General features: G+C 47.0%; 1 protein-coding gene across 1 annotated transcript; it reads left to right on the forward strand.

Annotated features, from left to right (window-relative positions):
* The first annotated feature begins 3995 nt into the window (after positions 1-3995).
* On the forward strand, positions 3996-5311 carry LOC115970803 (uncharacterized abhydrolase domain-containing protein DDB_G0269086-like). Its single transcript, XM_031090415.1, has 2 exons — positions 3996-4174; positions 4247-5311. Exons 1-2 carry the CDS (start codon positions 4040-4042, stop codon positions 4925-4927), a joined length of 816 nt encoding a protein of 271 aa, XP_030946275.1. The 5' UTR covers positions 3996-4039; the 3' UTR covers positions 4928-5311.
* The last annotated feature ends 7395 nt before the right edge of the window (positions 5312-12706 follow it).

Consider the following 12706-nt stretch of genomic DNA (forward strand, 5'->3'; position numbering starts at 1 on the left):
ACCCGCACGGGGGCGAAGCGGGGAGGGACGGGTCAAGCGGGGCGGGGCAAAATTGCCATCCCTAGACCCCACTTGTAAAAAAAAAAAAAAATTGTATATATAATATATTTATCTATATATTTTAATTAAAAAAATTTTTAAGTATTTTTATTGGTCAATAAAATGCATTAAAAATGCCTCATTGTATCTTAAAATGCAAAAAAAAAAAAAAAAAAAAAAACAAAAATAGTCAAATTTCAACTAACGAAATTAAAATTAAAATTAAATTTAGACAGGGTTGTAGGAGGCAAAATTTTAAGCCAATTATAAAATGCCACATCAAAATTTAGTGACAAATTTTAAAATAATATGTCATTAAATTAATTAAATCAAATGACAACATGTGTCATCCAAATTGGCATACCAAAATTTTTCATATGTCATTTGACCCAAAAGATAAAGATAAACTTCCTATTCAAATTTTATGGGCAATTATCTTTATTAAAATAAATAATAAATAAAATAAAGATAAATTTTCTATTCAAAATTGGTAGATAGTTATCTTTATTAAATAAATTAAATAGAGATAATTATTTATTTTTGTTGATTATTATCTTTATCAAAATATGATATTTATCAAAATAGATAAATAAAGATAATTATCTCTAAGAAGAACTTGGGCCAATCAAAAGTTTACTACATACTTCCAAGTATATCAATTCAAAGTGGAGCTTATCCTCTAAAATCACTATAAATAGAGGACATCCCTTCTCATTTTGGAGACAAAGTTTTCAAGAGGCCTAAGCTCTGGAGAAATTCCATCTCAAGAAACTTTGAAGAATCCTTGAAGAACTTGAAGAACATTCGAAGAACTTGAAGAACATTTGAAGAGCTTGAAGAACTTGAAGGACAATAAATCTCTAATAAGCTCGAAGCTAGAGATTTATTGTGAAGACCGATCAATTCATCTTCCAATCAAAATCAAGAAGATTCTTGTTCGAGTCAAATTCAATGAAGATAGAATCAGAGGGTATTCTTTTGTAAAAGAATCAAAATAGAGATTGTACTCATTATACATCAATACAAATTTATATTTGCAAACCATATTTCTTTTCAATTGTTTGATTTTCTACAATTGAGAAAAATTTGTGTTTACAAGGGTAACACGTTTTCTGCACAGTTACATGCTGCATAGCAGTACAGTAGCACACTGCATAGGCTACATAGGTTGCACAGTCCAGTAGTCCACATTCACAGTTCAACAAGTTTTCTTACTTCATCAACTATTATAAATTATCACACCAATTAATAATTTGATGCGTATCATATCAACTCATTTGTATTATAGTGACACTAATTTATTAAAACATGTAATAAGTTAATTTTTATTTGAAAAAAGTGATTAAGTGGATTGGCTATATTAAAATTATAATTAACAAAATCTTATTTAAGATCTACTATGCCACAAGAAAGATTAAGTAGACCTTTCCAAAAAAAAAAGATTATATATTATTGTAAGAACCAAGTACGAGGCCTATGGGCCTTGGATTATTATGGGCTCACAATCTATTTGTAGTGGGCTTGAAGATTTCCTACTATGGGTCGTTCTCGGCAGAGACTCAAAGCAACGCCCAGTTTGATGTTCACTCTTTCCCTCTTTTCTCTCCCAAAAAAAATCCCCTTTCTTCTCCCATCTTTCTTCTATTTATAGCCAAGGTTAGTGGGAAGATCATGATTACAGCCACCGTTTGTGCCATTGAAGGTCCAATATCATTTGATTTAAGTGGATGTTTAGGTGAGAGGGCGGTGCTGCATTTATGATCTTGGAACTTGATTCCATCTGGACCGATAATGCTCGGCAGCACCGTCTCCCGTGCATACCACATTTTCCCGGGAATAACTCATGTACATGACCGGGAACGTTTGACCGAGCCCACCTTGGAACTTAATACCCTACACCTGTTTGTTATTTATGAATCCCCGGGAATGGCGTAGGACGACTGGACCTTTCGGCTGGGCCTGTGGCCAAAGCCAGTACGGGACAAGGCCCAGGGCCTGTATGGGCCTGGGATCACCGCACTGTACAATTGGGGCAGGGCCCGGGGTCTGTATGGGCCTAAGGTCTCGGTGCCGTACAATAGCCCCCCCTTGATTCATACTCGGTCATCGAGAAGAATCAAGGAGCAGCATGGGACCTTTTGACCTCGGGAGTCTTTTAGCCTGGGACTTCTGGCCGTCATTTCTCATTTAATATTCATCTCAAAAGACGCGCCGTTTCGCGGCGCCAGGCGCAGTCGTCATTATTGCCTGACGGTTCGAGAACCGAAGCGACGTGCGGATTGGTTATGCTTGGCGTTCGTTGGACTGCTCGTAGACCGCGCCCATTTAATGCTTGATTCAGACGCTTCTTCTTCCTCCATTCATTTTTCTTTCCTCTATAAATAACCTCCCTCTGAACAGCATCCCATTTTTCCTCTGCCAATCTTTAGAGCTCTTTTTCTCTGCCGACCACATTTCTGTGCGCTTGCTTACCCAGTGTTCTTTTCCTCCTTAGAACCCAAAGTAAGTTTTTCTTCCCCTTCCTTTTCCTTTCAACTTTCATTTCTTTGAGTTTACTTTCGCATTTTTAGGCGTTATAGATGGGTTACTCTTACCTCCTAGAGTCCCCGGCTGCTTTGGCCACCTTTAGGAGTAAATTTAACATTCCCAATGACGTGGATGTGGCCTACTGCCATGAGAGCGATATTGAACTCCACCGAGGGCATGGTATAGCCTTCTTTCCTTTGATGTCCATTCTAGAAGGTGGGGTCAGGTTTCCCGTGGATCCCCTCTTAATAAACACACTCACTTACTACGGGCTGTGCCCGGACCAACTTCCCCCCAACTTTTACCGGGTAGTTAGTTGCGTCAGTAAGTTGAACCACACCTTTAACTTACAGTTAGACCACCATGACATTAACCAAATGTATAGGCTCTGTGGGAGCAAAGCCACCGGTTATTACCTAAAGACAAGGGATGCACGGGTACGGCTGATATCATGCCTACCTGATTCGAACAGGAACTCCGCCAATGAGTTCGTTAGGGTGAGCGGCAATTGGTTTGCCGGGGAGTTTCCTTGCCCCCTTACGCCGCGTGAAGTGGGTTCGTTCCATCCCCTTCATATAACTGCTTTCTTTCGCCTCTCATTTTCTTCCTCTCGGTAAAAAGAATTTTTATGATTAGAGACTAATGCGTCATTTGATCTTTTGCAGACGGCAAAGTGTTTGTGCAGGACCTCAGAGTCGTCCACGCCAAAGACTTAAACTTCGTCCTCCGCTCTGAGATATACGTGCATTGGGACGGGCAACTCCGGGCTTCGCATTTGATCCTCGGTGTGGAGCCGGTTTATTCTACTTGGCAGCCGTTCAAGCAGGCCCTGATAGTTGACAGCCCCCTGCTGTCGTATATAGACGTTCGGTACGTGAACTTTTTACCGCCGAGTCTTACAACCGGGGAAGTGAGGGAATTTGGCCGGCGGGTTACTCGCGCAGACGAGCTAGCCCCTTTGAGAGACGAATCCGCGGAAAAAGCATCCCGGCGCATCAGGGAGTTAGCCCACGAAGCCGTGCAGCAAGGCCAAGCGCAAGAGCAGCCAATCCCCGAGAATCCGGCCGCCGTGAACCAACAACAAGTGATAGAAGCGGCCGCCCTTTTAGCTAGAGCTGCCCGGCCTAAGGGAAAGATGGTATCTAGAAAAGTGCTGTCGGTAGAACGGTTTGTGCCCGGTGCCCGACAATCCAATCAGCCCCCTACTCCAGAGGGCCGGGGTCAAGTGCCGCAGCCTTCACCCCCACCGCAGGCCGGACGTGCCCGGAAGAAGCAAAAGGTCACCGATCAACCTTCCACTTGCCCGGGCGAGGTCGCTGCCCAGACTCCTCCCCGTCCAACAGGTGGTATTGTTATCCGTGAGCCGCCGACTGAAGCCGGCACGGGGGGCGCGTCCTCCTCCCAAGTGGCTCCTGCGTAGGAGCCGAAGATCCTTCTGGACGGCAAACCATTGCCGTCAACCGCCTGCATTCGGATGTGGGATAAAGGCGAGGGCGGCCGTATTGCCCAATCTTTGGCCGAAGCTCTCCAACTTCCCGAGGATGTGCATGCTTTCGAGGATGGATCCGAGGAGTCCGTAGGGCGCCGGTTAGAGTGGCACGCCATTGCGGTAATTTTTTTGTCTATCTAGTTCTTCATACAGGTTTCCTTTTGCCTTTTTTCTAACTTTTGTCCTTGCTAGGCTGCTCAAATGGCCCACATTGTGGCTGCTCGGGCACGGGAGCTTGCTGAGGAGAGCGAGCGCGAGAAGGAGGCGCGCGAGGCGGCGGTGAAAACGGCTAAGGAAAAACTGAAGGCCGCCGAGTCTGCTGAGAAAAAAGCTGCAGTTGCCGAGAAGAACCGGTCCCTTGCCGAGAAAAGGTGTGCGGAGCTCCTAACCCAGCAGAATGAGACGGAGCTTAAGCTAGCCCAAGCTATCAGCCTTAACACCTCCAATGCCGAGGAGATAGCTGACCTTAGGGCAGGCTTGGCAGCCGCGGAGCAGAAATGGTATGATGTCGGCTTTGCTGATGCCGAAAACTCTGTAGAGCCGGTGGTTGCTCGGGCTAGGAATATGGGCTTTGAGGCCGGGTGGTTTGCCGCCCTTCAGGCAATGGGTGTTCCTGAGGATTCGCATCTGAGAGACCCCGGCCAAATCCCATTCCCGAGCCCCGCCCCTGCTGCTCAGGGTACCCCGGTGGCGATTGACGAGGAAGAGACAGCCAGTATGAGGGAGCTGGTTGAGCAAATCGATGCTCACGCCGAGCCTGAGGAAATGGAAGTCACCAGTATCCCGACTGTGCAGGAGCTTCTCGGTGAGGCCCCGCCTTTTTCTTTGGCCGGCCAGCAGGAAGTGATACCGCCGAACCAACCTCCCCGCTAATTTTGCTTTTATCTTGCTTGCTCATTTTTATTTTATTAGTTTTACTTGCTCACGTCACCGGGATGCGGTGACCGAACATTTGTTTTATTTTGTTGGTTTTATTTGCCTATGTCACCGGGATGTGGTGACCGAACAATTGCTCTACTTTAATTAGAAGTCCGTTTTCTTTTTCCGTTTGAATTTGTCGAATGAAATTATCTCTGTTCGTGTTTTGCTTGAACCACGCCAGTGCTATGGCGGCTTAATGTAATAGTACCCCCGAGAACCATTTACGCGGCGCTTAGTGTATTTTGAGAGCGCTTTTTGACTTAGTATTTGAAAAAGGGTCGGGTTAGGCTTTGGCTGAACCGGGAATCGAGCCGAGGGTCAGGTTTTCGTACTTAGAGAATTATTTGTAGGTTTCCACCTGCTCGGCGATAGTGATCGAGCCGAGGATCAGGTTTCTATCCTTAGATTATTATTTGTAGGTTTCCGCCTGCTCGGCGATAGTGATCGAACCGAGGGTCAGGCTTCTGTCCTTAGAGACTTATCTGTAGGTTTCCACCTGCTCGGCGATAGTGATCGAGCCGAGGATCAGGTTTCTGTCCTTAGATTATTATTTGTAGGTTTCCGCCTGCTCGGCGATAGTGATCGAACCGAGGGTCAGGCTTCTGTCCTTAGAGACTTATCTGTAGGTTTCCACCTGCTCGGCGATAGTGATCGAGCCGAGGATCAGGTTTCTGTCCTTAGATTATTATTTGTAGGTTTCCGCCTGCTCGGCGATAGTGATCGAACCGAGGGTCAGGCTTCTGTCCTTAGAGACTTATCTGTAGGTTTCCACCTGCTCGGCGATAGTGATCGAGCCGAGGATCAGGTTTCTGTCCTTAGATTATTATTTGTAGGTTTCCGCCTGCTCGGCGATAGTGATCGAACCGAGAGTCAGGCTTCTGTCCTTTGAGATTTGATGGTGATTCTTCCGGCGTACGGCTAAGGAATGAAAAATAGCTTATACAAAAGGATTCATCATGCTCTTAATTTCAATGGGATACAAGTAATGGCTTACACCGATGATTATGCGTAGAACTTCTTCAAGTTGTTGGCGTTCCATGGTCGGGGGAGTGGCCTCTCGTCAAGGTCTTCCAAGTAGTAGGCCCCTGCACCCGCAATAGCTGTGACTCTGTATGGTCCTTCCCAACTCTGAGCGAGCTTCCCTGCAGTCAAGTCCCGCATGTTTCCCACTACCCTTCTTAATACTAGTTCCCCGGCAATGAACTCCCTGCTCTTTACATTTCGGTTGTACCTTTGGGCCAGCTTCTGTTGATACTCGGCAAGACGTATGGTCGCAGCCTCCCTGCATTCTTCTAGCCAATCCAAACGCTCCATCATCAGGTCGGCGTTCTGTACGGGGTCAAACCCGGCGACCCGTGCACTGCATAAGCTCACCTCGGTTGGTATGACTGCTTCCGAGCCGTATGTCAGGGAGAACGGGGTTTCACCCGTGGATCTCCTAGGGGTCGTGCGGTACGCCCATAATACACTGGGTAGCTCTTCCGCCCATCTTCCCTTTGCTCCGTCCAACCTTCTTTTGAGCCCGTTCAAGATAGTCTTGTTTACCGCTTCAGCTTGGCCGTTGCTTTGTGGGTATGCCGGGGTTGAATACTTGTTTTTGATGCCAAGCTTACTACAAAAGCTCCGGAAAGCATTGCTGTCGAACTGCAGCCCATTGTCTGATACCAGCGAATTCGGCACCCCAAACCGTGTAACTATGTTTTTCCATACAAATTTTTTCACGTCGGAATCCCGGATATTAGCCAAGGCCTCTGCTTCAGCCCACTTTGTGAAGTAATCTACTGCCACCAATACAAAACGGCGGTTCCCCGTTGCCCGGGGGAAAGGCCCAAGGATGTCAAGCCCCCATTGTGCAAATGGCCACGGGCTGCTGACAGGATTTAGCTGTCCTGCAGGTTGATGGATCATTGGGGCGTGCTTTTGACATTGTTCGCAACTTCGTACGTATTCGGCGGCATCCTTCTGCATCTGTGGCCACCAAAACCCCTGTGTCATTGCTCGGTGTGCCAAAGATCGTCCCCCGGCATGCCCGCCGCACACTCCCTCATGCAGCTCGGTCAGGAGCTCTTTGACCCTGTCTGGATGTAGGCATAAGAGGTAAGGGCCTGCAAAGGATCTTCGGTACAATTTTCGGTCTGAAGACAGCCAGTATCTGGGAGCCATTCGCCGAATCTTGTTGGCCTCGGCCTCATTCTCCGGAACTTTATCCTCGGCAAGGAAGTCTATGATCGGGCTCATCCAACTTGGACCAGCTACTGCCACCTGCGCAATCTCTACTCCGGCTTGGTCGGGAACATTCTTCACCTGGATGCTTGGCTCCTTTACAAGTTCTACCGTGATGAGCCTTGGCGTATCCTCGGTAGCCGATGAGGCTAACGTGGCAAGAGAGTCAGCGTGCTTGTTTTGTGACCGGGCTACCTGGGATATCTTTACCGTTCCAAACTGACTGATAATCTGCTTTGCTGCGCCGAGATAAGCTTTCATTCTGGGGTCCCGAGCTTCGAAGTCCCCAGTGATCTGATAAACCACCAGTCGAGAATCAGAGTAGATCTCTATGTCCTTTGCGCCCAGATGTAATACTGCCCTCAATCCGGCCAACATGGCTTCGTATTCGGCTTCGTTGTTCGAGGCTTTGAACCCCAGTCTGAGGGAGTGTTCCAGTCGTATACCCTCCGGGGTGACAATGACAATACCAGCCCCGGCCCCCATAGCATTCGATGCACCGTCCACAAATAACCTCCATGGGCGAATCTCCGTACTACAGATTATTTTGCCTTCATCCTTGGGTGTAAACTCTGCGATGAAGTCAGCCAGAACCTGTCCCTTCACCGAGCTTCTAGGCCGGTATCTTATGTCAAACGATCCCAACCGAGTCCCCCACTTGGCAATCCGCCCTGTGAAGTCTGATCTCTTCAATAGTGACTGCAATGGATACTCGGTGAGGACGAACACTGTGTGTGCCTGGAAGTAATGTGGCAACTTTCTCGTGGCGTGCACCAGAGCCAAAACTAACTTCTCGAGAGGCAGGTACCTTGTCTCGGCATCGACCAAGGTTTTGCTCACGTAATACACCGGCATCTGCACTCCCCGGTCCCTTAGCAACACAGCACTTACCGCATGGTCGGTGACAGCGAGATACATAAACAGATCCTCTCCGGGATCCGGGGCCGTCAACCTCGGCGCCTTTGCCAAATATTCCTTTAGCTCTCGAAAGGCTTCATCGCAGCTCTCGTCCCATAGAAACCCCTTCCACTTTTTCAGAAGCTGATAAAAAGGCCGGCAACGGTCGGCAGACTTGGAGATGAATCTGTTCAGGGCCGCTAGCATTCCAGTGAGCACTTGCACCTCTTTGGGATTGCTTGGTGGTTTGAGGCGGTTCACGGCTTCTATCTGGTCGGGGTTGGCTTCTATACCCCGAGTAGAGATCAGATACCCCAGGAATTTACCAGCCCCCACTCCGAAAGTGCACTTTTCGGCATTCAAGCGCAATTTATACCGACGTAGTATCTCAAACACTCCCCGGAGATCTTCGGTGTGCTGCGACTCAATTCTGCTTTTCACCACCATATCATCGATATAAACTTCAACCGTGCATCCAATTTTTTCTCGGAACATTCTCGTCATCATTCTCTGATACGTAGCCCCGGCGTTCTTTAGTCCGAACGGCATGACCTCGTAGTGATAATTTGCATTCGGGGAGATAAATGCAGTCTTTTCTCGGTCTTCGGGCGCCAAGGCAATTTGGTGGTAGCCCTGGAAGGCATCCAGGAAGCTCATCCTCGGATGCCCGTACGTTGCATCTACTAGCTGGTCAATCTTGGGCATCGGGAATGGGTCCTTGGGACATGCCTTGTTCAAGTCTGTGAAATCCACACAAACTCTCCATTTCCCGTTCTTCTTCTTTACCACGACAGTGTTTGCCAACCACTTCGGGAAGAATATCTCCTTTATGGCTCCGGCATCCTTCAGCCGCTGTACCTCCAGGTTTACTGCCTCGACGTGTTCCCTCGACGCTCTTCTCGGTTTCTGCTTCTTTGGGGGGAATAACGGATCCACGTTGAGTCTGTGGACAATGAACTCGGGATCTACGCCGGGCACTTCATACGGGCTCCACGCAAAAACGTCCACGTTTTGCAATAAGAACAGCAACATATCTACCCTTTCCCGGTCGTTCATGCTTGTACCTATCTGGAAATACTTGTCAGCATCTGGGAGAATCCTTACCTTCAGCACCTCCTCGGCAACGTCCGCCCCAGCTTCCCCCTGGGGTTTCTGTAATTGCTATGAATTTTCTTTCTCGTTCTCCTCAGTTCGACCGAGCTGTTCGTTCTCCCACCGGACCGCGGCGACGAGGCACTGCCTCGCCACCTGCTGATTCCCCCTTACCACGGCAACTCCATTCTCGGTAGGAAATTTCACTTTTACGTGAAGGGTGGACGGGACAGCCCCCATTGCGTGAATCCACGGCCTTCCCAGGATTGCGGTGTATGGTGCGAATGATCGGACCACTATAAATGTAACTATAACTGTCTTGCCTTCCATGTTCACTGGGAGAGAGATCTGCCCCTCTGGTCCCGGCATTCTGAAGTCTCGTTTCGGTTTTGCCGGCAAAACGTTTTGCCGAGATCTCCCCACTAACGGAGCTTTCCCCCTGCTTTGCAACCGGTCATCTTCCAGGCGTTTGTACTCCTCTATGCGTCTCATCAGTTGCCTCATGTCCTCGGGGGGTCTTCTCGTCAGTGACTTCCGTAATTCAGAATCCTCAGGGAGCCCCATTCTGAAGGTGCTTGCCGCAATTTTCTCGTTTCCTCCACCAATCTCGTTATAGAGTTCCCAGTATCGGCTGGCATAACTCCGAAGGGTTTCCCCAACCCTCATCTTCATGGAAAGTAGTGCGTCAACCGGCTGTTGCACCCGGCTACATGTCACGAACCTGCTGCCGAATTCCTGAATCAGCTCGGCAAAGCTGTGTATGGAGCCCTTCCGCAAACCATTGAACCATCTTAGTGCCGTGGAACCGAGACTAGAGGGAAAAACCTTACACATTAATGCATCGTTGTGCGCATGCAAAGACATCATGTGGATGTAATGGCTAACATGCTCCACGGGGTCTGTCCTTCCCTCATACGAATTGAATGGTGGTCGTGTGAATCTGCTCGGCATAGGGGCCCGTTCAATTTCATCGGAAAACGGTGACCGGGCAGCCATCCGTAGAGCCCGGCTCATTGCGTCCATGGAGGCATTGTGGTGTAGTCGTTCTTCCGGTGATTCTGATCCTTGGTGATCATAACCGTGCGACCGTGAGCGGTTCCGTCGATTGCGTGGTTCCCGTGATTGCCGGTGCGACTCTTGGGAGCGCGACCGGTCTCGGGACCGATGCGTATTAGACCGGCTGGAGGCCTCACCCTGGTTTCTCCTTTGCTGGGAGTTGCGATTCCTTTCATCTCGCCGAACCCTTGCTTCCAGCTCTAGGTCCATTACCAGTCTGCGTAACCGTTCCAGCTCTCGGTCCCTTTCGTCATGCCGCCGATGCGCCGAGACGTCCGAAACCGTCCAGTGTGTCTGAGCCGATCCTTCTCCTTGTCCGGACCCTTCCTCCCTTCTTGAGTGCTCCCTATCTTCCCGCCTTTTTTGCCTTCTCTCCCTCCATGTTGACCCCCGAGAAGATCCCATGGAGCCGCTTGGTGCACGCTCCTCAGACATCCTCGTCGTTTGAGTCCCAGTCGAACTACAGCTTTGTAGGAGTGCCCCACGGTGGGCGCCAATTGTAAGAACCAAGTACGAGGCCTATGGGCCTTGGATTATTATGGGCTCACAATCTATTTGTAGTGGGCTTGAAGATTTCCTACTATGGGTCGTTCTCGGCAGAGACTCAAAGCAACGCCCAGTTTGATGTTCACTCTTTCCCTCTTTTCTCTCCCAAAAAAAAATCCCCTTTCTTCTCCCATCTTTCTTCTATTTATAGCCAAGGTTAGTGGGAAGATCATGATTACAGCCACCGTTTGTGCCATTGAAGGTCCAATATCATTTGATTTAAGTGGATGTTTAGGTGAGAGGGCGGTGCTGCATTTATGATCTTGGAACTTGATTCCATCTGGACCGATAATGCTCGGCAGCACCGTCTCCCGTGCATACCACATTTTCCCGGGAATGACTCATGTACATGACCGGGAACGCTTGACCGAGCCCACCTTGGAACTTAATACCCTACACCCGTTTGTTATTTATGAATCCCCGGGAATGGCGTAGGACGACTGGACCTTTCGGCTAGGCCTGTGGCCAAAGCCAGTACGGGACAAGGCCCAGGGCCTGTATGGGCCTGGGATCACCGCACTGTACAATTGGGGCAGGGCCCGGGGTCTGTATGGGCCTAAGGTCTCGGTGCCGTACAATTATCAAATGAAAAAGAAATGTTAGAAGAACTTAAATACAAAAACTTAATTAATAATTTTGCATCTTAAAAAACAAAAACAAAAAAGATTTTAAATAAAAAATTCAATAAATATTATTTAATTAATATTTAAATTTAAAAAATACCCCACTTACCATTTTCGCCTCCCCCAAATTTGTTGATCCTCCATGAAAAGGTCTCGCCTTTTCTTGTCCTTTTTGATCGTTAAGGTCATAACTCTGAGTTGCAAAAAGTGGATGAGTCATGAGTATTGTTTTGAAAATCGGATCACTAAGGTCCTGATTTGATTTTTTTTTTTATAAATTTTTTTTTAATTGAATTATTAACATATTTTAAAAGCACCCATTAACATGATAATTACCGGTAATTTACTAATTCAGTCAGATATTTGACCGTATCTTCCAACGTCAAAAGTCAAGCATTATCTATGTTCCCATACTTAAATCAAAATGGCAACTTGCGGCAAAGACCAAGGCTGCGGCCCTGCCGATTTATTTGCTAGTAGAGTTGCTATTCTGTAATTTTTTTAAAGAAGAGGAGTGCACTTTGCTGCCTCCACTGCTTGCCAGCCACCAACCTCTAGTAAGCAAGGGAAGTTTTTTTTACTCGCTTAAAAAAAAAAAAAAATTCTTAAAATGAGGAACAAGCAAAAACTAAAAGAATCATTTCTATTAAGTCAATTTCTTTTTTAAGGATTCAGTTAATCCAATTTTTATAAACATATCAATATTTTAATGGGATTGGGGAGGGGGGGGGGGGGGGGGTGGGGGGTAATCAACCTACATACTCAAGAAAATTTTTTAATTTTTGAATGACTCATATATTTAAAGCATATATATGTTGCATTTTAAAGCATCAAATGGAGCTCAAATTTAGTCAATTTGCTGCTAATTAGTAACTACCTACTTCCCACCGTTTTGCTAAGACATGCTCTATCATTCCCCCCCACCCCCTTTTTTTTTTTACCTTTTTTCAAAATAAAAAGATGGGAATAAATAATAATAGACAACACAAATTGGATTTGGGGCTACAGAGGCAGATGGAATATATGTTTGTTTATAATTTCTAACTCTTTCTTAGATTGTACCCCAAAAAAAAAAACTTTCTTGGATTGCTAAATCTACATTTGCAGTAGACTAACCACCATTGCCATTCTGAGTTTGCAACTCAATGTTTAGTTACATCATTATAGTCTTTCCACGGTTTTAAGGCTGAATCAACTTTTTTTTTTTTTTTTTTGAGAAGGGCTGAATCAACTAAACATTTGGAGGATGGGATGAGAGCTTATTTTCTACTAAGCTCTTTTTTTGTTTTGTCGT

This window comes from Quercus lobata, chromosome 12 (assembly GCF_001633185.2).
Source record: "Quercus lobata isolate SW786 chromosome 12, ValleyOak3.0 Primary Assembly, whole genome shotgun sequence".
In the NCBI taxonomy this organism is placed as follows: domain Eukaryota; kingdom Viridiplantae; phylum Streptophyta; class Magnoliopsida; order Fagales; family Fagaceae; genus Quercus; species Quercus lobata.

Excerpts from the sequence above, each read along its gene's own strand:
- LOC115970803 (XM_031090415.1), top strand. The coding sequence starts at position 4,040 with ATGTGGGATAAAGGCGAGGGCGGCCGTATTGCCCAATCTTTGGCCGAA. Across the intron at positions 4,175-4,246 it reads TAGAGTGGCACGCCATTGCG|GCTGCTCAAATGGCCCACAT; the intron begins GTAATTTTTTTG and ends TGTCCTTGCTAG.